The sequence below is a fragment of the Suricata suricatta genome, chromosome 12, assembly GCF_006229205.1.
Source record: "Suricata suricatta isolate VVHF042 chromosome 12, meerkat_22Aug2017_6uvM2_HiC, whole genome shotgun sequence".
Lineage (NCBI taxonomy): Eukaryota > Metazoa > Chordata > Mammalia > Carnivora > Herpestidae > Suricata > Suricata suricatta.
This window is the reverse complement of record NC_043711.1, coordinates 51,237,351-51,263,144: the sequence shown is the minus strand read 5'-3', so window position 1 is coordinate 51,263,144 and position 25,794 is coordinate 51,237,351. Positions and strand designations below refer to the sequence as shown.

General features: G+C 41.8%; 1 protein-coding gene across 11 annotated transcripts in view; it reads left to right on the top strand.

Moving 5' to 3' along the window:
- ATG7 (autophagy related 7) overlaps nucleotides 1–25,794 on the top strand; it is a 228,897-nt gene that overhangs the window by 72,270 nt on the left and 130,833 nt on the right. For 10 of the 11 annotated variants that reach the window (XM_029917408.1, XM_029917411.1, XM_029917412.1 and 7 more), the window contains one exon: nucleotides 6,447–6,527. In XM_029917408.1, coding sequence (XP_029773268.1) covers nucleotides 6,447–6,527 — 81 coding nt within the window. Of the gene's footprint in view, nucleotides 1–6,446; nucleotides 6,528–21,269; nucleotides 21,367–21,984; nucleotides 22,184–25,794 lie in introns of those variants that run through there. The other variant, XM_029917416.1, reaches the window with a different exon arrangement.

The following is a 25,794-nucleotide window of genomic DNA, read 5'->3' as shown; positions in this document are numbered from 1 at the left end:
GCCTTTATGTGGAAGACCGGCTAATCCAGGGGTTCCCAAGTCTAGCCGTGCCTCAGAGTCACCTTGGGAGCCACTTCAGAATTCCATTTCCAGGCCCTCTTCCAGACCACTGAGTGACAGCCTCCAGGGACTGATAGCTTCAGTCTATTAAAAATAAATGGCTTCTCTGTGTCATCCTATGGGATGAAGCACAATACTCGTCAAGTTAACACAGCCCAAATCCTGCTCCTTGAACATGCCTTTGAGCTTTGTGCTCCCATCAACAGGAGTTGGGTTTCCAGAAGGACCCTTGACACCTAGTCCCTAGCACACACCTCCAGCCCAAGCAGGTGTTGTGCCTGTGAGCCTGTGGAGCTAATGAGGCGTCTACAGGTGTGCCTAATGAATTGGGCTGGGACCGCCCACTGTGCTGCAGGGACCGGCCTGGGGGAGGGGGGCGGGTGTCAAAGAGAGGTTAAAGGCCCTGCTCTGAGGCAGAGCTCCTGCGGTGTTTTACTCGTCCCGGTGAGGGGTGTGCCCTGCTCAGAAGGCCCTGCCAGCCACATGCAAACACCCCCAGAGCCGCACTAGTATTTGACCCCGGGGATTTCTCTTCCGGCTGCTTTCACCCTTGATGGGGCCTGGGGGCCGTGAGAGTTGAGGGAGCCAAGAAGCTACAGTGGATTGTATTTTTTCTAGGTTCTGTCTTCCCAGGTGGGCTTTTAAATATTCTGGGGGTAGCAGTGAGACCTCTTAGAGCTGGTTTGTGTGTGAATTTTTTTTCCTCCTAGAAGTCAATGCAGAAAACTGAAGCTGGAGATTATTTTGAGGATGGGGGACTGGGGATAATAGGGACTTAAAATTTTCCTTTGTGCCTTTCTGAACTGTTTTGAGAATGTTAAGATTATAAATAGGTTTTTTAAATTACCCTTTTGAGGTATAGTTTATTTTTTTAATGTTTATCTTTGAGAAGAGAGAGCGTGAGTGTGTGAGGGGCAGAGAGAGAGGGAGACACAGAATCTGAAGCAGGCTCCAGGCTCTGAGCTGTCAGCACAGAGCCCGACTCGGGGCTTGAACTCAAACTGTGAGATCATGACCTGAGCCGAAGGCGGATGTCCAACTATCAGAGTCACCCAGGTGCCCCTTGGAGGTATAATTTATATATGCTCATTTAACTATGCATTTTAATGAATTTTGAGTGCGTACACTCATATTTAACCACTACTGTGCCAAGTGAGATACAAAACGTTCCTAATCACCCCCAGAATTTACTTTGTGCCTTTATTTGGGTAATATCCCACCCACAGTCCTAGGCATCTGCTGATCCACTACCATATGGGTTGTTTAAATTTCTTCCTTATTCTTTTCTGTATTGGGAGGAAAAAATGTCATGTAAACCTAAAAAATAAAATGTTCAGGCAAGCAGGCAGGGTTTGGCCCCTTTGAGGAATTCCTCTTACTAGCCCCAAAGCTAGGTAGGGACGCATATGTGTGTTTGTAAAATTGGCAGTTTCCCCCCACTAAGTATTCAGAGGAGGCCATTTAAAAGAAAATTAAATACTTAAATATTTTTTTAAGTATGAAAATGGGAGTAAATATCCTGTTCGAGTGTGGGTTATTTTTGTTGTTGTTTGGTCTTTTGTTTTCTGTCATGTGCTTACTGTTTTTATTTATAGGTAGAGTTAAATTTTTAAAAATAGCTCTTTAATGCCTACTTCCTCCCCCCCTAAGGAAAGATTGACAGCAAATACTAATAATAGAGTGAGAGTTGACAGTAAACTGTGTGCAGTCCCCAAAGTTAGAGACTTTACCTTGAGCAGAGTCAGGAGGGCTTGCTTATTAGTTCCTATGTGGATGGGGAAATGACTTTAATATCCTTTTATAAAGCCATTTCATTTGAATGTTATTTTAGATGTGGATAAATTAGGTAGGTGCTGTGGTGCTATCTTTAGAAAACATGGAAGGAATGAGAGGTGTGCTAACTGCCACCATCTGTTCTCTGGCATCTACCAGGAGATGGTGAGCGTACAGAGCAAACCACAGGAAGGTGTAAATAAGGTCGGTAACTGGAAGCTCCTGTCTCACGTGCTTGCCTGATGCGAATCAGCTGGGGCTCTTCTTGCACATCCTGATGCTCAGGTCTTACCCCAGACCTTCTGCCTCAAGTTCCAGGGGGTTCTGCTTTGTGATCAGGCAAATTTAGAAAAACCCTGAATGAGTGTATTGCTTCACAGACCCACCACACCTCTATGTAGGAAGGTGATGGTGAATTCCTCTCCACCTGAGCAAAGGACAGATTCTTATAAACGTCTTAGATTGTGAGTTGAGGACTGGCCTCTTAAATAGGTGTGAACATTTTTATAAGGATTTTGCACAGGGAACCTGGATTTTAGATCGCTCTGCGATTTCTTTGCATGTCTAATAAAGGTGCTAAAATTTTAAGTAGCGACCTCTGCTCTTTAAGTTGTACACATTTCTGGTAAGCTTGAGGGATGCAGAGCGTATTGTGGAAGCTTAGTACTTGGGATTTAAAGCATTGTTGATGGGGAAGGGCTTCATATTGCTTGGAAAATGTAAATGGTGCGAAGCTGGAGTTTTTCTTGTGCTTTACCCTGGACTGGTGTTCTCTGTAATTCACATATGAATAACCTCAAAGGCTTTGATATGTTTGTGTTTTTCTCATTCATTTCATAATATATAGTCTCTCTTAGAAGCATATAACTGTGCTGTGGGCAAATGCATAGAGTTCAAGCTGTGTCTTGCCCGCTAAAAGCAAGAGAAATAAAAAAATATTTTTGTTAAGTGATAGTAGCACACAAGCTGACTCTGAAATTCCAATGAAAGACAAAGGACCCAGAATAGCCAAAATAATCTTGAAAAAGAAGAACAAAGGGGGAAGACTCAGACTTCCCCAGTTTTAGAACTGACAACAAAGGCACTATAATCAAGACAGCGTTGTGCTGTCATAAAGATAGATTTGTAGATGAACAGAAAGGGGAGTCCAGAAGTGAACCTTTACATGTACGGTCTTTTGATGACCATTCAATGGGGAAGAATAGTCTTGTCAATGAAATGCTGGGATGGCTGGATTTCTACATGCAAAGGAATGAATTTGGACCCTTAATATACAAAAGTTAACTCAAAATCAATCCTAGACCTAAATGTAACAGCTCAAACTGTGGCAGTTTTTTTTTTAATTTTAAAGTTTGGCAGTTCCTTAAAATGAGAAACATAGAGTTAGCATGTGACTCATTAATTCCTAAAATAATTGTAGTATTACTGTATATGCCCACTTTTGTAGATACCCAAAGAAATGTTCAGTTGATGAATTGATAAACAAAATATGGCATATCTGTATAACAATACTATTTGGCAATAAACAGGAGTGACATACAGATACATGATATGAAATGGATGAAGACATGCTAGGAACAAGAAGCTGGTCTTGTGTGATCCCTTGATAGGAAATATGCAAAATAGACAAATCAGTAGAAATAGATTAGTGGTTGCGAGGGCCTGAGGAAAGTGAAGAATGGGGACTAATTGTGGGTTCTGGATTTATTTTGGGATGATGAAAGTGTTCTACAATTAGATATTGGTGATAATTATCCCATGACTGCACTAAAAACCTCTGAATTGTATACTTTAAAAAGATGAATTTTATTCCACCAGCCTGTTGTGGTTTTTTTTTTTTTAAATAACTATTACACAAGTATTTAACGGTCAATATCAAAAGGAAGGAGTCCAGATGATGGAGACCTGATCTTTAGACCTGGTTGTATGTAGACCGAGGATTTATAAAAGAGGGTGTTTGCATTGAGTTGCTTTTAAGGAAGATGAAGATTTAGCTACATAGCTGTTTCCAAAAGGAAGATTTCTGAGTCACAGAATTCAGAATAAGTTGAGGTCAGGAGCCCAGGAATGTCTTTGGAAAGAAGTTGTAGTTCAGCTTAGTGGTTATATAGGGCCTATGAGTAGATTCAATTTAAGACATAACTGGAAAGGCAGGATGGTCCCAGATGAATGGGGCAGGGGTGCAATCTTGAACACCAGTATAAGGAATTTTCTGCTGTGTTCACTTAAGCTCTAGAAAGTTGATTAAAAGGTGACACACCAGGGCGCCTGGGTGGCTCAGTCAGTTGAGCGTCCCACTTCGGCTCAGGTCATGATCTCATGGTTCATGGGTTCCAGCCCTGCGTTGGCCTCTGTGCTCACAGCTCAGAGCCTGGAGCCTGCTTCAGATTCTGTGTCTCCCTCTCTCTCTTACCCTCCCCTGCTCGCACTGTCTCTCTGCATCTCTCAAAAATAAAAAAATAAGTAAATAAAAAAATTAAAAAAGTGACACACCTTGGAGCTGTTAGAAAAATTAATCAATGGCAGAATGTTGGATTAAATAGAAGGAAGAGAGTTCACCTGTGGAGATACCCGTTAGGCCTCTGATGCAATTAGCTTGAGAAGGTTTTCCTTTTCAAAATTACCTGAAACTAATTGAGCCCTGGGCCTTCAGATACCAAATTGATGAATTTGAAAGGCCTCATGCACAGATGTTGTTTTTACTTCACTTCCTGGGAAAATGAATCACAGTTTCCTAGTAAAGGGCTGTCTGGGGGTGCTAAACAATAGTCTGGACTCATGCTTGGCCGTCCATTCATTGTGGTTCCTTTTTCTTCTGTTACTCACCACCGGTGTTTTTTTGTTTATATTTTCTCTTTCCTGCCTTCCTTCCTGCGTGGTTTTCTCTCTTCCTTTCAAAGCTTTCACCTTCCATCTGCAATTATGGGGCAGTTTAGCAGGGAAAACTGCCAATATTTCTTTGTACAACATAAAGCTTGATATTAGTTGTAGGAGAAAAGAGAATGAAGAAAATCTTTTCATGAAGCCCATACGGAGGCAGTATCAGAGGCTGTATCAATGAACATTTATTGGAAAATATGTGAACTAAGATAACATTTTTTCTACGTGGATTTAATATAAAGTGATTGAGGTGTGAGAAGGCTCACTATGAGATTTCTTTTAAGTCTGTAACTTCCTCATCTCGTGAGGATCTCAGCATTCCTGTTTATGACCTGCTTTAAAAGTCTTTTCTAGAAGTCTGATATCTCGCATTTTGGTGTCTTGAATAGCAAGCTTAAGACCCTGATTGTGCCTCCAGTTCTGTGTGATGAAATGGTCACCACATTCCTGAGACTGAAGGAACTAAAGATTGTCATATTTTCAAAATGAGCCTATCTAATTAAGCTATCTATTTTATCATTTCTACTAAATGCTCTTTTGATCTTGGCTGGCATCAATAAGGGTATTGGAAAGATTGCCATGGCCATTTTGATTTTCTAGTATGAACATGTGGTTAGACGGTTAGGTGCAGTGTGGGCATGAAGATGGAGTTATCACATGCAGCAGGAAGCATATTTCTTTAAAGAGTTTGTCAGGGGTTTTTTTGTTTTTCTTTTGAGGTGGGGGAGTGGTCGTAGGGAGGCTAAAGGCAACAAAGGTGAGCAACTTGGTCCTTTTGCTCTTTTCAGGTGAAACTGTTAATTTGTGTTGAGATCAATATTGAAGACAAACCTGTGATACCTGAGAGAAAGGGGGGGGGGGAGGGCCAGGGCCATGTTTGGAGGCAACACTGCTATTTCTGAATCTTAGCTCTGTCACTTTCTGTTGTCTTGAGCCAAGTTGATTCACCTTTCTGAGCCTGAGTTTTAGCAACATAAAATACGGACAGTTGGGAAGATGAAATAAATTTCATCTTACCATTCTGGTTTTTTGTAATAATATGTTAATGACATACACAACAGTTTAAAATGCTCTTTTTGGCATAAGTGTAGTTCTAGAGAGGTTTAATGTTCTCAATAAATCACCTAAATCAGTTTGTGAAACCTGGTTATAGTGGATACCCTGTAAATGGCAGTTATTTGTAGTCTAGAAGTTTATGCTCAAGGTGGCACTGTTTCCCCATAAATTGTGTGATTCTTTTTCTGCATTTTTTTCCTTATTTGTTCCAAGTTAAGCAAATGACTGGATATGTATTTAACACCTTCTCTGCCTCGGGCAGTCCCTGTGATGCCCCACCCAGTACCATATCCTAGATACACACACTTACCCATATTTATTATAACTTGCATGTGAGACTTGGGCCATTATTAAACTAGTTGATCTGTTATATTTTTTAAGACCTTTATTACAATACTTCACAGCTTACTGCTTTGTTTTTGTATTTTGGTGTTTTTAGGGCTCACATACGTGAGAAAGGTTATAGCCCCAGTTCCTAACAGAATAAAAGACATGGTACAGTTCTTCCTCAAAGTGACTGTAGTACAGGGGAAAATATCCAGGCCGAACTTTATTTTTGCTAGTAATCTGTATCAGGGCCTCTATATTGTCTCCCACTTCTTGTCTGAAACGACAAATGTATTTCACAGGTATCGGCATTCTGACCTTGATGTGAATTGTTTTTGTTTTGTTTTTAGATCCGGGGATTTCTGTCACGGTTTGATAATGTCCTTCCTGTCAGCCTGGCATTTGACAAATGTACAGCTTGTTCTTCCAAAGTAAGTCATTCTGCATTTGAGGGACTTGTTTTTTTTTAAACTGAGCCCATCACCTGTACCAGCCAGAGGCTCTGAAACCAACGGAGAGCTTTCTTGGCGGGGCGGAGTCTAACAACAGGGAAGGGACTTTCTTGGTGTCACTTATCTGCATTCATTATCACAGAGAAATCAGCCTGAGAAAGTTTCATTTATAGTGTACAATGAGAGACTGAATTAGACATTATAGTTCTGTATCAATACTTGCTTCATGTTAATTTCCGGCTTGAATATGAACTTTACTAGGATTCGTTCTTCCCCCAAGGTTCCTTCCTCATGTGGACCATCACAGAGCAATTTCTAAGTGTGACTCCGAGGAGGGAGGGATACCAGGCAGTCCTGGTTGTGTCTGTCGGAGATCCACATAATGACAAAAAATAAACAGAGATGAAGGGTCTGGATAGGAAGCCCATAAAAGGGCCCCTTTAGCTTTGATCTTTCCAGAGGCTCTAAAAATAGATCTGGTATGTCCTGCATTGTAATGGGAAACGGCTGATGTATCTCAAAACTACACTGATGGCATCTCAGTGTTTAATAGGCCTAGAGATAGTCTGAGTTAGCTGTGCCTGTACACCATGTATTATAGCTCTTTTTCTTTTGGATGCCTCTTGAAGCCTTTTGATGCTCAGCGATTTAACCTGGGTTTAAAACCCAAGCTTCTTGGCAAGACTTTCATGTGCAAGTGTTAGGCAAAATAAGAGTTGGGATGATGAATACCAAACTCTGGCCTCTCGGTTCTAATTCAGGACTTCTTTGCCACGTGGCCTACATCTGGCAGTATGGAAGGGATTGAATTCTAGGGAATTTCTCTCCACTCTGAGTTGATAAGCTTTTTTATAAAAAGCTTTACCTGGGTCATATCCTATGAGAAGCACAGTCCAAACCAGGTTCTCTAAAAGCTTAACTCAGATTTGAGAATGTTGATAAATTCAGTTAATTTTCAGTCCTCAAACATTTAGAGTAGGTTTTATTTTTTTCTTCAGAAAGTAAACTTGAGCGCCTGGTGGCTCACGTCGATTAAGTGTCTAACTTTGGCTCAGATCATGATCTCGCAGTTTGTGAGTTCGAGCCCCGTGTCGGGCTCTGTGCTGAGGCTCAGAGCCTGGAGCCTGCTTCAGAGTCTGTGTCTCCCTCTCTCTGCCCCTCTCCCGCTCACACTCTGTGTCTCTTTCAAGAATGAATAAACTTGGAAAAAAAAGTTTTTTTTAAGTAAACTAAGCTGCTGTATTATTCTGCATCCCAAGTGTCCATGTTGAGATTTAAAGCTTACCACTTTGTCACTAGTTCCCTACAAATTAATTTTTTGTCATCTCTTTGAGATATCTTATATCTGTTCAAGTCAAGGCCTCAAGGATGTCTATATATATACGTCTGTCTTCAGAAATGCAAGTTTCAGGATTACATGCTTTATAGTGAGCACATCTTGTTTTCTTCGAATGGCTAAGCTAATTGGTCTCAAAATAACTTGGCAGTATTAATTTTCATATTGAAATGCTTTGGCAGAGGTCCCCGAAGTTTTTCTGTGGCTTTATGCAGATCAGGCTAGTCATTGAAATAAAGATAACTGGATTCCGTAAGTGAAATGCAAACACCGCATTCTTTGTTGTTCTCTTTCTTAATTGAGTTAGTCCTGGAGATACTGTTTATGAAAGAATCACAAGCATACCAGCTAACCGAGGGACTTAATTTCTTTGAGAAAGAATCACTTTGCATTTTTCTTGCATACTTACTGTAAGCATTACATTACCTATAGGTATCGCTTTTTTGTTAGCAAAGTTAATTCTTCTTGGTGGTCATTCTGAGAATCCTGCTTTACATAAACATGTTGGACGATTTCATACAAACCGCGTTGAGTTTTAACAGCTGTGCTGTTCCCATAGCGATCACTTTTCATGTGGTCTGGGTATTAAATTTCTTTTGTGCTGAAAAGTTTGCTTCACTGGTGCACGTATTTCTTTACAGTAGAAACACAGCATTTACTTACTTGGCTAACTTCTTTATTCGCTTAGGAGAATGTCATTCTCTATTATCTGAAAACCCAACATTAATACTTTGAAATGACAAATCCAATTACAGTTTCATCTCTGTGCATGTGAATTTTTCTTAATGCATATTTAGCGTAATATTTTTATACTGAATCATATCATAGTTTTTGTTTCAGAAAGATTCTTTGGGGCTAAAAATGACGTTTTAAAAATTCTCCTTTGATATCCATGAAGTAATTTTTTCCGGTGGTAGTTTTTGGTATTTTTGCTTTTTTTTCTCCCCTCCCCCCAGGCCCAAGGCCATACTTATGTCTTAATTTAACACAAATACAGAGAGAAAGATGGGGAGATAGAATCAGCTCTCAGTGCTGAGTAGTAATGCTCGGTTCATTACCGTATCTATATACATGTATAGACCTTTTAAGGCCTAAGGTGGGGGAAAATACACTTCACCTCTGTGACTGGGAAGGCCAAATCATCTACACATAAATGTTTTCTTATCTTGTTTGGTTTTAACTTGGCACTGTTCAAACTTAGAGAAAACTTACTGAAGAATCTGGAGGGAAAGGGTGGTGAAAAGGTACTTTCATTCCAATTTCTATTTATCATCTTCCAAGACTTTGTAAAATGATGATATCTGCCACTGGAACTAAAAAAAAAAATCTTATTTGAAACTATAGAAGTTGTTCTACAAAAGGAATTTAGAGCCAACTCGAGTTTTGTAGATTGCTACCAGAGAGAAAAACAATTCTAAAACCAATATTCTTAAAAGAATTTCTCATAATACACTGAATTAGTTTTTATGAACCTTTCACCTAAATATTTTGTAGAGGAAGCTAGGGATTAAGTGGGGGGGGGGTAAGTTTCTATTTTGATATAGAAAACTTAAAGTTGCAAGAACAGTACAGGGAACCTCCTTAAAATCTACCCACATTGACCAGTTGTTTATATTTTGCCCCATTTGTGTATTTGCCCACTGCCCTCCCTCCCTCCCTTCTTCTTCCTTCCCACTTTTCTCTTTTTCTTGAAACTTTGAGAATAAGTTGGAGACATTGTGGTCCTTTCCAACTAAATACTGCACTTGAATGTATATTTCCTAAGACAAAGGATATTCCTTTACCCAAACACAATATACTTGTCAAATTCAGGTGGTTTAATGTTGCCACAGTACTAATCTAATCCACAGTCCATATCTGAAATGTGATTTGTCATACTCTTATTTGTAACATTCTTTATCGTTTTTTGTTTTATTTTGTTTTGTTTCCTCCCAGACCAATTCAGGATCAAGCAGGAATTCAGTTGTCATATCAGTCTGGAAAAATTCCTTAGCCTTTCTTGGTTTTTTCTTAACCTCAATATTTTGATATTTTGCCAGTTATTTTGTAGCATTTCCCTCAATTTGGTTTTGTCTAATGTTTCCTTATAATTCGAGTCAGGCTATGAATTTTTGGCAAAAGGACCAAAGATGTGATGATATATCGTTGTGTCAGGAGGCACATGATGTATTTTATCCCCTTTGGTGATGCTGATTTTCCCTTTCCCGTATTTGTAACTACCTTCCCCAATGGTGAGAAATCTGGCTGTCTTTATCCTGGATGTATTTACTCATTTGCTCAAGTCTGGAATACATAGAAAATGGTTTTTTTTTTTTAATGTTTTTGTTTATTTATTTTGAAAGAGAGCGGGGGAGTGCAGATAGGTTGGAGAAAGAGAGAGAGAGAGAAAGAACCCCAAATGGGCTACTGTCAGCACAGAGCCCCATATGGGGCTTGATTCCACAAACTGCGAGATTATGACCTGATCCTGAATCAAGAGTCAGACACTGAACCAACTGAGCCACCCAGGTGCTCCCATAGACAGGAGTTTCAAAACTGCTAGCTGGTACTACTGCTGAAAATAAACCTACTAACAGAGTTCGATTTTTGTGCATGGTTCTTATTTCCTGAGTAGAATTTATATTATAGAGGAATGCGTGAATCTTAAGAAGGAATACTTCTTTAAGTTTTGACAAATGTACGCATGCATGTAACCCACATTTCAGTCAAATAAAGAACGTTTACTTCGCCTCAAAGTCCCCTTGTTCTACTTCCCAGTCTGTCTCAAGGAAGGAGGTCAGTATGTTGAATGTTATGACCGTTTTCTTTCCCTACAAGGAGAAAGCCAGGCACCTTCTGGTGTTTTATGCAACCATAGCCTAGTTTCTGGGACCCAAAAGTTGACTAGAAACTTCTTGCAGATCTGTAGTGCAGAGCAGGCAAGTGCATGTAGGTACCTTTGTGATACTGCAGGAGTAGCCTTTGAGGAAGAAGCAGGCCCCATTCTTGGTTTCCTTTCAATCTGGGACCCGCCCACTGCACAGATGTAGCAAGATGTGCTCAGAAATCTGATCTTGGGATTTTAATTAGCAATTAGCAAGCCTAATAATACACTTTGGTGTTTACTCTGCCATGGGCTCTTCTGTTGATGAGTTCTGATTAAACTTCCCAAAGTGATTGCTGTTAACCTTTTGTGTGCATCTGTGTTCATATGTCTTGAGCAATAGGGGTATAGGAATAATAAGTGTTGGCTGGTATCCTCATAGAGTAAATGACACATTTTCTGTCTGATTTCTTGCATTTCTCCTAGCCAGCCGTTCTGTTTGGTTTTTTATATTATGTAATCTTAACTTTCTTCTTTCCTGTTTCCTTGTTACTTAAAAAGCATGAGACAACAGTATGCAACTTAGTGATTTAAACTTTGTATAAGAAAAACATCTGTCCCAAAGCAATCTGTTGCTGAGGTTCTACAAATGCACCCTTTAGGGGATAGAAAGACAAGTCATAGATCTGCAGGGAGAGGTTAACATTTTGCTGCCTGGCTTTTAGCTGGTATTCATTATTCAACTGCCATTCGAGCCCCTGCAGGTTACCAGAGATACAAGGATGATGAAATTGCTGCTGCCTTCAGGGAGTGCCATCTAGCGGATGAGACACACCTGTAAACCAGCAGCGACGTCTCTTCCATCTGGACAGGCTCTGCAGGCAGGGTACCCACGCAGCTCTCAAACAGGAGAGGACAGGGACGGCCTTGCAGAAGGGGACTTCGGAGTTGATGTTGAAGGATGAGTAGGAATTTCTAGAAACATGTGAGAGACAGAACAAGAGGAAGGCAGTGTAGACAGGGGGAACTGCATGAATAATAGCCACAAGAAAGAAAACGCTTCCCATTTAGGAAGCTGTTCAGTATAGCCGTTGGGACAGAGCGCTGGACACCCAGGTCCCTGCCTGTGGGTGCTATTTCAATTTCAGCTCTTCGTGACTTGGACTCTGGTGTACTTGGGCTAAGGTTTGTGGCTGCCATTTTGAATTTTACAATTCCATTTAAAATTGTTTCTCACCTAGGACCAAGCATAGGGAGTTTCCTAGCCTAGGGAGTGCAGCAGCTGCTACAGAGTGGTACGAAGGCCAGGAAGTCATTTGGGGGATTTCCAGGGTCCTGGCTCGGAGTCCCTCGCTGGCTGCCCGAGTGACCACAAGCAAGGTGCTCCCTGCTCTGTCTGCTTCCTTTTCTTTTGTTAAATGAGTCAGCTGGATGAGAAAAGCTCTGGCTCTCTACTGATGCTCAAAGTCAGTAGCTTTTATATTTGTCTTTTAATTGTATTCTTGATTCCACAGCAATCTATTTTAATCACAGAAAAATCAGAAAATGTATTTAAGGTTAAAGAGGATAATCAACCATATTTCAGCTACCCAGCCCATAGTTAGCCATTGATCTCTACCTTTCTTGACTTAAGAAAACATTTTCTATGTATAGAGGAATGTGTAGATAATTTTTTTCTCTGAACATTCCTATTGTATGTTTGAAATTAGCTTTTGAGAGAGGGATTTATGGTGCTTCATCAAGGATACTCCCGGCTTCTCTGATTTGATAGAGTTTTAAATCTCAGTCATTTATGAGGACTGGCCAGAGCCCAATCAGAAGAGTTCTCCAAAGTTTGTGCCAGGAATTTTTGCATACAGCTTCTCAGTGGCAAATATTACTCAAAACTGGGCTACAGCCAGATTTTCCTTCTCCTTTCCAAAAGGTACATAAATCTCTGATTTGGAAAATGATGAGTAACCCCCAGGTTCCCTCTCCCTATCTCATTTACCCGGTGAGGCCTCAAGTCTTCTGTGGTAATGTGTGATGGATTCCATATGCATGGCTGTGTCCTATAAACTGTATCCCACACCTTAGCAACTAGTGTTTCCTCAGTCTCCAGAGCCTCCTGGTTCCCTAAAGGAGAAGAATATCCGGCCAGAACCAGTACAGAGCATGTAACTGCAAGCTCTAACCTCAAAGCTCTTGGCTCTTCACCTCCTTGAAAGACCTTGGACATTTCTCCCTTTGCTTCAATTTCCTCATCCATAGAGTGGGGAAAATATTTGCTGTTTCCGGGGAAATTGCAATGGATGACGTGTATCCAGTTCCCTGTGACCAAGTACCAAGGCCTTTGCCCACTCCTGGGACTGGTGATGACATCAGAAATAAGAAAACAAAGACCCCTGTGATTGAAACCGGTCACCCGGGGGGTGTGGAAGCCTCTCTGGGCTCACTGTAAAAGCAGGTACGATGAGAGGCCTGACTGAAGGTCAAGGCTGCCCTGGCTTTGAGAAGCTGAGAAACCTTCCATTATGACTCATGACCACTACTGCCAAAACCTTCTCCTCGATTCCAGAGAACTGCGCCTTGCTTGCTACCTCTGACCGGTGGTGCCCTGAGACCACCTAATTGATAGTTAGAGCTTGTGCTGCTTGCTCCTCTCCCTGTCACCTGTGGTCACAAAGACATACCTAGTTTGTTTGAAGGCATTTCTTTCTTACAGGCTCCTTTTATCATCCAGAGCAGAAAGCTGAGCACTGTATTCTTCAGACATGGTTCCACTGGCTGCCTGGCCCAAGGATAATCTTCAGATGGTTGAAAAGCTGGGTTCCTTGCAATTTGGAATTCACCTCACTCACTTTTAGCCTTTCTTCCCATCCCCCACTCCAAGCCCATCCCTTGACAGAGTAGTTCTTAAAATGTTTGAGTCCTGGCCTCGTGCGGATACACCAGAGCAGTAGACCCTGCTTCTCTAGAAAACAAAAACAACAAGCAAAAAAAACCCCAGCAAAGCCAAACAAGTTTTGCTGACCATTTCAGTGGTTTCGTGACATCCCTGAAACACGCCTGTGGATCCTAGGAAAGCACTCTTGTTCTGTGAGTTTTTCTTTGGTGCCATTCCCAAGCTGTCCTGGGTGAGTCGCTGGGGAAGGGATGTTGCAAGCAGCCCCGCCATAAAGTCTTGTATGGCTTTGGAAAGTTGCCATCTCTCTCTGGGGACTCCTTTTCCTCAGCTGTAGGAAAGAGAGATGCAGGAGCTCATTTACCACTGGATTTTGTTGTATGACTCTGAGACTGTGGCATCTCAACCACCGTTTTTTGAAGTCCAACCATGTTTAGGACTAGGAAGGTACTGACCCTGCTCAGAGCTCTGAGAGTTCGTTCTTGCAACTCTGCTGGTGCATTGATTTGACTCCTATAGACAGAGAGCCCCAACTATCATCTGCTCATGTGCCTGCCTTCTTTTTTATTTATATAAAAAGATACTTATATTTTATAATTTATATTTTATATTCATATTTCCTATATTCATTTATAGTCATAAAATATTTATATACCATATTCATAAAGAATCATCTTCCCTTCTCTCTCCACCCTCACTAACATTGGAAGTAGGGGAGGAGGGGAGGATGACAGTAGTAATTGCTGGGATTTTGAAATAAGGGAGTCATCAACTTGAATTGGGGATGTACGTGCTTGTACATACACAACTTGTATACAGCATATAACTATTTACATTGGATATCGAAAACACCCAGACTCATATTTCCATGAGTTTATTTAAATGACTATCGTCATAACAGTTCAGTTGAACAAACATTGGAGCTTCTAATTCATGATCCATCTTTGAATAATACAAAGGTGACTAAGAGCTTCTGAAGTTTCTGATGACCCCCTTCTGGTCAAGATAGTAAACTTATATTACGTGATTTAATATAACTTGCTCTACTTGAATTATATAAGCATCTTTACTCAGGAAACTTCCTTTCTTGGAAGGGGTAATTAGTTTTTAGTAAATGGTAGGAAATGATCGGACATTTTGAATGGCAGGGAAAGTAATGATTGAGCAAATGAATAAGTGAACAGCGAAAGCGGACAAGGAAGAGAGAAGACCGCCTCTGCCCCCCAGGAGTTCACAGTCTGGCAGCTAGCTAAGACGCAGGAGCAGAGTGCCCTTGGCTGTTAGCAGTGGGGTGTGATTGATCGTTATGCCGTAAGTGGCAGCTATCACGGAATGTTACATTTCAGCGTTCTGAATATTTATTCAACTGATCTTTTACAGCTTTTACTGTCTCCTTCGCCTTAGTTGATGCTGTCAATGATTTGTTATAAAGTTGGAGGATCAATCCTAGAGCATATTAAAACAAGGGGCCGTTGGGATCCATCAAGGATGACCTAGCATTTTATCAAAGGACACATTTTGGCTCAGAGTCCCTTGAAGGGTTTTGCTTGCTCTCCTGCAGGATTTTTTAAGAGCCTCCATTTTAATTTTTTCTGAAAAGCCTTCCAGTATCCTGTCCAGGTATTTCTAAAAGTACTTATCACCATAACCTTTTTTGCCATAGGAGATGTAGAAAGAACTGTTTGAGAACATCCTGTTACTTAAAGCTACTGTCACTATAACTTATATAATATTTTATGTGATGATAAATCCTGGAGTGTCTGGCCCTCCCTAGTATTTTTGTTTTTGTTTTGTTTTTAAGCAAACCCTACACCACACGTGGGGCTTGAACTTAGGACCCTGAGATCAAGAGTTGTGTGCTCTGCCAACCTAGCCAGCCAGGTGCCCCTGGCATTTCCTAGCTTTAAATAACTTTTTCATCATAGAAATTAAAGTGTTTTTTTCTTACAAATTTTTTTTCTTTTTAACGTTTATTCATTTTTGAGAGAACCGAGTGTGAGTGGGGGAGGGACAGAGAGAGAGAGAGACCCAGCATCTGAAGCAGGCTTTAGGCTCTGAGCTGTCAGCACAGAGCTCGATATGGGGCTCAAACTCACGAGCTGTGAGATCATGACCTGAGCTGAAGTCAGATGCTTAACCGCTGAGCCACCCAGGCGCCCCAAAGCTTCTTTTTTTTTCTTCACAAGGAAGAGAAGACTACATGTTTCTCTTTTGTAGAATTTCTAGTGGCTGATTACAGTACACACCTTGTACACAGTACACACACAAAGTTTGACACCTTGACTTCATAGCCAGCAGACTACAATTGGAAAACCCTCCCCTGTGATCCTGAAACAGCTGCTGGTGTGCCGAATGTAAGCACTCAGTGGGAGAACAGATGTAGCAAGTCTTTGCAGATCGGAGGAGCCGCGTAGGTACTTCCCCGCGTGTGCATCCTGCAGGGTCCTGAGGGATGGCGTTGTTGCTGGGATGAGTGCCCTCCTCCCACAAGGACTGTCGTGAAGGGCAGGCTGAATAGTCCCCATGCCTGTGGCCAGAACTTCGCTGTCCTCATGACTCTAGGTAGCCGTGGTATCTCTATAGTTGACTCTGGATTCACTAGAGCATTTGGATACTTTGAAGACCTTTGTCAGCCCTCCAGCCTGGGATAGAAGTCCATGCAGCAGCCTGTGTTTTCATGCTGTGTGGAAAGGCAGGAGAGAAATTTGGGTTTCTCGCAGTTCTCGGTTCTACTTGACATTTCCCTTTTATATCCACTCTCTCAGGAAGGACCTTCAAGGGGGAGATGGAAACAGAAGTGGGAATTGAGGCAAGCTATTTATTGTTTTAATACCTCTCATGTCCCACATGTGGGACACGAGCCCAATGTCACTCTTTATGGGCCCATGTCTAGATTTTCTGTGCAGTTTGACCTGACAGACTTGACTCCAATCATCATGCAAGCAGACCTTATTTTTTTTTATTTTTATTTACATTTATGTATTTTTGAGAGCCAGAGACAGATTACAAGTGGGGGAGGGGCAGAGAGAGGAGACACAGAATCCGAAGCAGACTCCAGGCTCCGAGCTGTCAGCACAGAGCCTGACGTGGAGTTCAAACTCACAAACTGTGAGATCATGACCTGACCTGAAGTCGGACACTCAACTGACTCAGCCACCCAGATGCTTCAAGACTTTAAAAAATAAACAAGTACAAACCGACTTAGTAGGGCAGTAACGTGTGCACCAGAGAAAACAAAAACATCCCTGCGTCCCTTGGCTCTCTTCCAGAGGAGTAAGAGTTGTAGTTCCTAACATCTGCCATTCTTGGCCTAATCGCTTACTGTTTCTTATTCTTGAAGATATTCCAGTGGGCACTTAATACCTGAAAAATGAGACTAGCTCCCTCTGGGCAAGTCCCAAGAAGAGGATCCTGTCACAGTGTACCTGGACGGGGCAGTGAGCTTGCCTCAGTGTGCGTGCAGGCTCAGGACAGTTGAGCAGTTCTTGGGAAATTGCTTCAGATCTCATGATATTTTCCCCTTAACAGCCTCAGCAGTGGTGAGTTCTTGACCTTTGAGGGTGGATTTGATTTTCTGGAAAGGCCAGAAGTAATTTGCTGGATGTTGTTGCGAATCAAGGGAACAAGCAGTTTACAAGGAAAATAAAAATTTAAAAGAAAAAAACAAAAAAAACCACCACAAGAGGTTCAGGGTCTGGTTAAGCGAGCGTTTGAGGGAGGCCGGAGCTGGCTGAGCGATAACAGGACATGTGGAGGCAGGTGTGCCATCTAAGGGCTCAGAGCGGTACCAGGACGTGTGGATGCAGGTGTGCCATCTAAGGGGCACAGGCTCGGGCATCCAGGTCTTGATTTTGGCTCAGGTGACGATCCCAGGTTCATGGCTTTAGTGACGATGCTACTCACTGTGTCTGCAGTGACAAGTGTCTCCAACTTGGTGTGCTTCACTTTCCTTGGGTGGAAAAGAGTTAAGATAGCTTTTTAAGGACAGTGAAGATGAAATGAGAGCTTGTGTGCCAGATGTCCTCAGGTTGGTACCATGAGTGTTTTCATTGCTTCTTCATATAAGCACAAATCAGGGGCAATTCCCATTTCCTTTCATAAATGGACTCACTTGGGAGTGACAGCCGTACAACCTTTCTGTCCTTAGAGGTTGAGAAGGGAAGGGAACCAGAAAGGTTGAGCAATTCTTTCCAAAGAGCATGGCCTCAAGTCATGAGCAAATATTAATGTTCAGGTTATTTCATTCTGTATCTTTTTCTCTCCTTTTCACTTTTCTTTAAGTCGATAGTTAATCCTAATCTAGGGGTTTCATGATTAACCAAAATGAAGCTGAGGCTTAATGTTCCCAGGAGTGTGCATGAGGGGAGGAGGCGAATCTTCGTATTGGCTGAAGTCTCTGTGCAGGTGTCTGTGATCAGTGTCAGGCCCACAATCCCAGATGAGCGGATGTGAATCTTAAGAAGGACATCTTGGATGTGTTCCCTCTGAGTTGTGAATTCCTGCATGTTCTTAGAGGGCAGGGATGTCAGGGACTCAGAACAGTAGTTCTGTGACAGCACCTGGCCTCCTGCTGTCCGTGCTCCTGCCCTGTCCCCCACTGCTCCGTAGAGGCATCTCTAGCCTCCAGCATCTTGCGTCTTGTTAACATGGCCCTGAGTGTAGTTGGAGCCAGAGCAATACAAGCAGGGAGGACCTGCTGCCTTGGCTTCATCTTGTTAAGATGTCTTCCCAGTGTCCTTTCAAGCTTTCCAGGAAGTGACTAGCAAGAAGGCTACCCCATCTGTTGGGTGGAGAGAGTTCATTAAGCTCAGAGAAAGGACATGGAAGTCCAGGATTTCCAATGCTCTCCATTCACTTACCTACCATCTCTCTGACAACGATGTGGCAAGACTAACTCACACAGCATCCTAATGTCCTGTCCTTCGGGAATGTGGGAGGAAGATTTCATTTAAAAGTTTTAGCAGGGGTGCCTGGGTGAATCAGTCACTTAAGCATCGGCTCTTGGTTTTGGCTCAGGTCTGGTCTCACAGTTTGTGAAATCAAGCCCCGTGTTGAGCCCACACTGACAGGGAGGAGCCTGCTTGGAATTCTCTCCCCTGTCTCTCTGCCTCTCCCCTGCTCACATGCTATCTCTCTATTTTGAATCAATAAACTTGAGGGTTTTTAAAAAAGTTTTAATGTTTACTTGAGAGAGAGAGAGAGAGAGAGAGAGAGAGAGAGACAAACACAGAATCTAAAGCAGGCTCCAGGCTCTGAGCTGTCAGCACAGAGCCCAGCGCGAGTCTCCAACTCACGGACTGTGAGATCATGACCTGCGCCAAAGTCAGACGCTTGACCTACTGAGCCACCCAGGTGCCCCATTGAATAAATAAACTTGAAAAGATAAAAGTTTTAGCAGTTTTGAGGAGTGGTTGGTTAAGCCTCATGGTGAACCAACTGGTTATCCTTAGGGGACTTACCCTTTTAAAGGAGAATCCTGACACCCAGCAGAATGTATCATTTTCATACTGTGATACCAGGAACATCATGGGCACTGGAGTGACTTCTGAGTGCCCGCCAGCACAGGTGCACAGCCTCTGGGGATGAAAGTTTCAAGAGTTTTTTCTCAAATTGTTTATGAAAGGGGCACCTGCGTGGCTCAGTGGGTTGAGCATCTGACTTCGGCTCAGGTCACAATCTCACAGTTTATGAGTTCGAGCCCTGCGTCGGATTCTGTGCTGACAGCTCGGAGCCTGGAGCCTGCTTCGGATTCTGTGTCTCCCTCTCTCTCTGCCTCCTTTCTCTTCCTATCGCTGTCTCTTTCTCTCTCTCAAAGATAGACATTAAAGAAATGAAACATTAAATAAAATAAACATTACTAAATACTGAAAGTTTTTAAAAGAATTGTTCATGACAAACATAGTTTGATTGACCTTTTTGGTTAATTTTCAACTTAAATATTTTTTAAAACATGTGGAAAGTAGGGATATGCAGCTGAAAAGAATCCAAGACAGTACAATTTTTGAAAATACACATGCTTCTGTTTCGCATTTACTTAAGGAAGTTGCCTCCCATCTATCTATTCCTGTGAATACAGATATTGTTTTTATGACACCATTTTGAGTAAAATACAGTGTCCAGGTGGTTTGGGGGAAATCAGTGGGAAAAAAGTTAAAAAAAAAAAAAAAAGAAAGAAAGAAAGAAAGAAACCACAACACTCGGGTATCACTGCATTCCAGGGGCCAAGAGACAGAATGATGGTATTTCTGGCAGGCTTCCAGGCCCAGCGCAACCCACACCCCAAGGCTGTCTCTGTAGCTTCCTGTGGTTTTCCCACTGAAGAGAAACAGTCTCTCTCTTGGATGGTCCAGGATGGCAAGTCTGTACATTAGCTTGATCAGCATGATATTCCTGCTTTGAGGTTATTTCCCAACAGGACCCGTGTGGGAAATTTGATGCACCACAGTGGTTGCAGACTGAACTGCATTTTAATCCTGTTGGTAGAAATCCGTAGCTTCCAGTAATTACAGGTTATCTTGCTTCGGTGTGGTTTGTAACAATAAAGCCAAGTCTCAGACGAAATTTTGCTACACATGTGAACATTTGTTAGCAAGCAGAGGCAAAAGCTGGTCCTACAGCCTGTTCTAAAGCCCAGCCTCATCCTTTTCATTAAAAGTGTCTCCCATAGGCTAGCTATTCAGTAGAGACAGATACAAATGTGTTCTTTGTCCGTTGGAATCTTCTGTTAACTGTCCAGACCTGAGACCAGAAGCTTAGGCCCAGAGTGGCCCCTGCAAAGAGTGGTAGGCTGCCTGGTGTGCGAGATGCTTGTAATCCACATGTGTATATGAGGTTATAGTTCCAACCAACCCATAAATCCTGAGCACCATTACTTTAGTCAGAAAAATTATTCTCTCCCCCCACCCCCCACCCTTTATACTCATGAGGGAAGCCCTCCAGTGTAGATTTAGGTAGCTATAGTTGATACACTCTGATTTAGGAGGTTGAATTTCTTCTACTTAGTATTTCAAATGCTAACTAACCACATGTATATTCAGTCCTGATTAGGGTGCCTCAGATACTGAGTAGCTATCCCTAGAAGTAGAGTGTGTGGTGGACATCATACATGTGTACACTATGCTAAAGTATTTTAAGATATAGATCATACAGCAATAGGCCTCCCTTTTTTAAGTTTTTTTTAAATTTTTTAATGTTTTATTTATTTTGAGAGAGAAAGAGAGAAACAGTGACAGCACAAGCAGGGGAGGGTCAGAGAGGGAGACACAGAATCTGAAGACAGGCCCCAGACTCTGACCTAGCTGTCAGCACTGAGCCCGATGCGGGCCTTGAATCATGAAATCATGACCCGGGCCAAAGTCGGATGCTTAACCGACTGAGCCACCCAGGCGACCCCCAATAGGCCTCCCTTTATTTGCACCTGGAATACTGTGTCTTGTGTAGAGTTGTCAGCCCCTAATGAGTGACCTGAAATGTCAGTTGACCACTGGCCTGCTCTAATGAGTTAATCAGAGCCATGGATGAATGGTTTGCTTGTGGGACAGAGAAAGAGAATTCGTTTTATAGGCTTTTTCAAGCTCTTTCACATTCCTCCATCTCATCTTCTAATAGTGTGGAAGTATCTCTTGCAGAGAAATCTTTGTGCAAAGTCATAGAGCAAATAAATTATAGGAACTGTAACTTGAATCTTTGTTTTTATAGTTCCTCTGCACTTTAAGGGTAAATTGCTACCAAGAAGAGAAATCATGATTCCTCAAGGAATACCATAGAACTTTCACTTTGGGCAGGTGTGGACAAGGTAAGGCCATGTGCTAAGGATATAATACATAAAAGAATGTTGGGAGATTAGTAGTTGAACTTGTAAGCTATATAATTCAAATCAGCGCTCTTACTGAAATTATCTAAAGAAAGTAGATAAATCATTCCTTTTTAATCTTCTTAAATATTGAAGAACTAATAAATTGTGAGGAATTATTGAGTTGGGATTTGGGAGAGAGTGTGACACAGGAGTGAGCCTAACCCTGAGGCCATTTTTGTCTTCTGGGCATTTACTGATCAGGAAAAGGAAGCTGAGAGCCTGAGCTCACCTTTGGGGTCCTTTGAAGGTTAAAAATTGTAGTCTGGGTCTTGACAAGCTTAGGAAACCTGGTAAACCATTTCTCCCTTTGAGTTGGGACCCCATTAAGAGATACATCTAGGGATAACAGTAATTGGAAGTAAAGCAACTCTCAGATTGGCTGCAGCCCTGTTTGCTATTATCTGAGTGGCCCACAAACTTTAGGTTTACTTGGATTAGGATGAATGCTTGTAGCTAGTGCCCATAGGTGTCAGGTCAAAAGCAATGAAATCTTTAGTAGAGGGGGATATCCTGATCCTAATCCTCAAATTACTTCTACAAATACTTTTTCCATTACAGCCACAATCAGAGGTAACCAGGTACACAAAGAAAGAAGACACCAAACCTGTGAACCAGCAGAAGGAACAGGCAACATAAATAGACACACAGAGACCCTAGGTATTGGACTTATCAGAAGCAAATGATAAAATACTACATATACAGGATTAAAAGAAAGAAAAGCCAGACTTTAGTTTCAGCAGGAATTGAAAACTCTAAAATGTGGCTTTGTATATTAAAAAAAATCAAACAAACTCTACAACTAAAATACAAAAACAAAGTGAATGGGTTTATAGATAGACACAGCAAAGAGCAAATCTATAAACCAAAAAAATAGGTTCGAAGAAACTATTCAAGGTGAAGCATGGAGAGGTAGGAGGATGGGAAATAAAGGAAGTACGAATGCTCTTATCACTGAGTAAACTACAGAGATTTCAGGGAGCTCTGTGCCAAGGACTGGGGGCAGAGACCGATATAAGAGTTTTTTTTCTGTTATCTCGCAGAAGCATACAAAAAAAGGTCAGTGATGGTTGTTAAAAGTCTGATCAACACAATTAAGAAACCTATTCTGGCGAACACGTTGCACCAAAGTGTGGAGCACATTCTTGTCAAGCACACATACAATGTTTTACAAGAATTTACCATAGACTGGATCACTGAGTAAGTCCCACACATTTCAAAGATTGAAACTATACAGAATGTATACTTCTATTCCAATGGAATTATGCTAGAAATCAGAAATAGATAACTAGAAAATCCTCTCCCTGTGTTTATTTGGAATTCAAGTATATATCCCTGAAAAAGTTATGAATTAAAGAAGATATAGTGGAAATTAAGAAACATTTTAAATGAGGGGTGCGTGGGTAGCTCAGTGAGTTAAGCATCCGACTTCAGCTCAGCTCATGATCTCATGGTTCATGCGTTTGAGCCCCACATCGGGCTCTGTGCTGACAGCTCAGAGCCTGGAGCCTGCTTCAGATTCTGTTCTCCCCCTCTCTCTGCCCCTACTCATGCTCTATTTCTCTCTTTCAATCATAAATAAACATTTAAAAAAACTAAAAGTATTTTAAATGAAAAATATTTCTTGTAAAAATGTATAGAGTGCAGATAAAGGAGTGCCTAATAGAAAAATGGATATCCTTAAAAGAAAAAAAAGGTCTTAAAATTAATGAGCACATTTTTATCTCAAGAAGTCAGAAAAAGTAGCATAACAAAAACAAACAGAAGATAGAAACTAAAAAGAGCATAAAGAAGATGAATGAAGCCAGAAGAATAGAAGACTCTATGCAATTGGTAAACCTCTGGTGAGGCCAACCAGGAGGAGATCTTTATTTTTTAAAGAACTTCTTTAAAATTGTTTCAAAATTTTTTTTTATTTTAGAGAAAAACCAGGAGTGGAGGAGAGGGGCAGAGGGAGGGAGGAGAGGGATGGAAAGGGAGGGAGGGAGGGAGGGAGGAAGGAAGGAAGGAAGGAAGGAAGGAACCAACCTTAAGCAGGCTAGCAGGCTCCACAGTCAGCATTGAGCCCAACGTGGGGCTCAGTCCCACAGCCCTGGGATCATGACCTGAGCTGAAATCAAGAGTCAGATGCTCAACTGACTGAGCCACCAAGGCGCCTCACATAGTATTGAATTCTTAAGGTTAGACACAAAGGAATAAATGTATAAATTCAGCACTGAAAAACAGAACTAATGGGTGGTATGCAGGAAACATTTGGGTGGAAATATTAAAAAGCAGAATAAGGAAGCGGTTCTTATACAAGTCCGTGTTTACCTCAGGAAACATATAGGTTGCTAGGATGGTCAAGTGGGCTTTGTAGGGACTTTTGATGTGATTTTTTTTTTAAGAGTTGGGGACACAGAGAGAGAGGGAGAGAAAGACAATCTTGAGCAGGCTCCACACTCAGTGTGGAGCTGGACTTGGGGCTTGATCCCAGGACTCTGGGATCAAGATCTGAACCGAAATCAAAAGTCAGATGCTCAGCTGACTGAGCCATCCAGGTGCCCCTCCTGTTATTGATATTAATATAGGGGTTCACTCTACAGTTTTTTAAGCTATCATGTTTTATATCTATATTATTTCACAACAAAAAGGTTAAAATAATAAGTATTCTGCTGCTCATTCTCTCCCATCACTTACATTGTCCTTTTAGTGGTACAGGAAAGGGTCTCAACATGACAAACTGCCTTTTAGAGAATGCTCATCCAGCCTGAAGGTTTCTGTAGGGCCACAGAGAGGATGCAGAAAACCGAGGTCAGAAATAAATGTAAAAGGCCTTTATTGGGAGCACTCTAGGGCGAGGTTCCCTGGACCCGAAAGAATGGGCCAGAGAAGTGGTGCCCGGGGGTGAGGTGGCCCGTTTTTATGAGGTTGGCTGGGGGGAGGGGAGTATGGAGTATTGGTATGTCTGGTATGTCTGTATACGGTCAATTTCTTGTTCTGGGTGAGGACATGTCCATCGTTCATGGCAGGAAGGCTCCGGTGAATGGTCTCCTGGGAAATTTCCGTGTGGGGCCATATTGAGGTAGGGAGGTGGCCCTTGTTGCCCGGGAGTCTGAAGATCACACCCAGCTCTGCAGCCAAACAGTTTCTAACACAAAAGTAGAGGTAGCCTCTGGTAGACCACACAACCCAACAACCTTAATCCATAAGGGATTGAGTCCGAAGGAACTTACCTACACCAAGAAACGGAGACTCTACTATGTGTTCCCTGTTATGCTAGGCACCCAAACACAACAAGCTTCCACAGCATGCTGATAAACACACAAGGGGAGCGAACCAGTTTCAAGAGGACAGGAAATGAATGGGGACACTGGCCAGCTGGAGCCCAGGTTCTCTCTGAGGGGCAGCTCGAGCCCAGCTCTGACAGATCACTGACTTGTGGAAATGTGGGAGTAATGTTGCCAGGTCTTCTGTTGTTTGTTAAAGAGTAAATGGAAATTTGAATTTTAAAGTCAAAGCATTTGATTTTTAAGTGTTAATTCAAGCATATGTTTTCCCCCAAATACGCCGTGAATCAAATCAAACCTGTGTCTGGGCTATTTCCAGACAAGCACTATTAGTTTACGGCAGTGACATCAAGGGCCACGCAGATGGAGATAGAGAATAATGTGTAAAATAACTTAATATAATCAAATGCCTAGTTACTCTCAGTGAACGTTGCCTGCCAAATGTGTGCTTGTATAATTCTCAGCTCCAAAAATAAAGGAAACTTGCCGAACCAAAATTCACACATTACAAAAGTCACTTGGGGCAATAATTTTCTTAATGAGAGCTGGCTCTCTGTGCAGGGGAACAAAAAGCTTTTTTTTTTTTTTTACCATAAAGAATTTATCAAAGTGTTTGACCAAAGCTGCTAAATAAACAGTAATATCACACAGTAACTTATTTCTTTTAGGAGGAACAGCTAAACATGAGTTTTTAAGGTTAAGGAAACATACATGGTTCTTTATGGGGTGAGTTAAGAGAAGGTGTTCCTGCTAAGACAAAGGAGGCAGTTTTCAAAGCTTGGTCCTAAGACCCCCAGCTCCGGTCTTCTGGGAACTAGCTAGAAATGCAGATTTTTAGACCCCACCCAAGATTTAATTAATGAGAAACTGGGGGTGTGGCTCAGCTTTCTGTTTTAATAAGGCCTCGGGGGATTCTGATGGAGACTGTAGTTTTTGTGCTTTGTAATTTATTTTGAAGAATGGCTTTAGAAAGCTATACTTTGTTATATTAAAGTTTCACATGTATTTTTTTTTATGTCTTGGCATCCTCCAAATGATCCTTCAAAGAATATTTTCAGTTTGTTGTAGTCATGAAAAAATATGATTTAGGTTAAAAAAATAA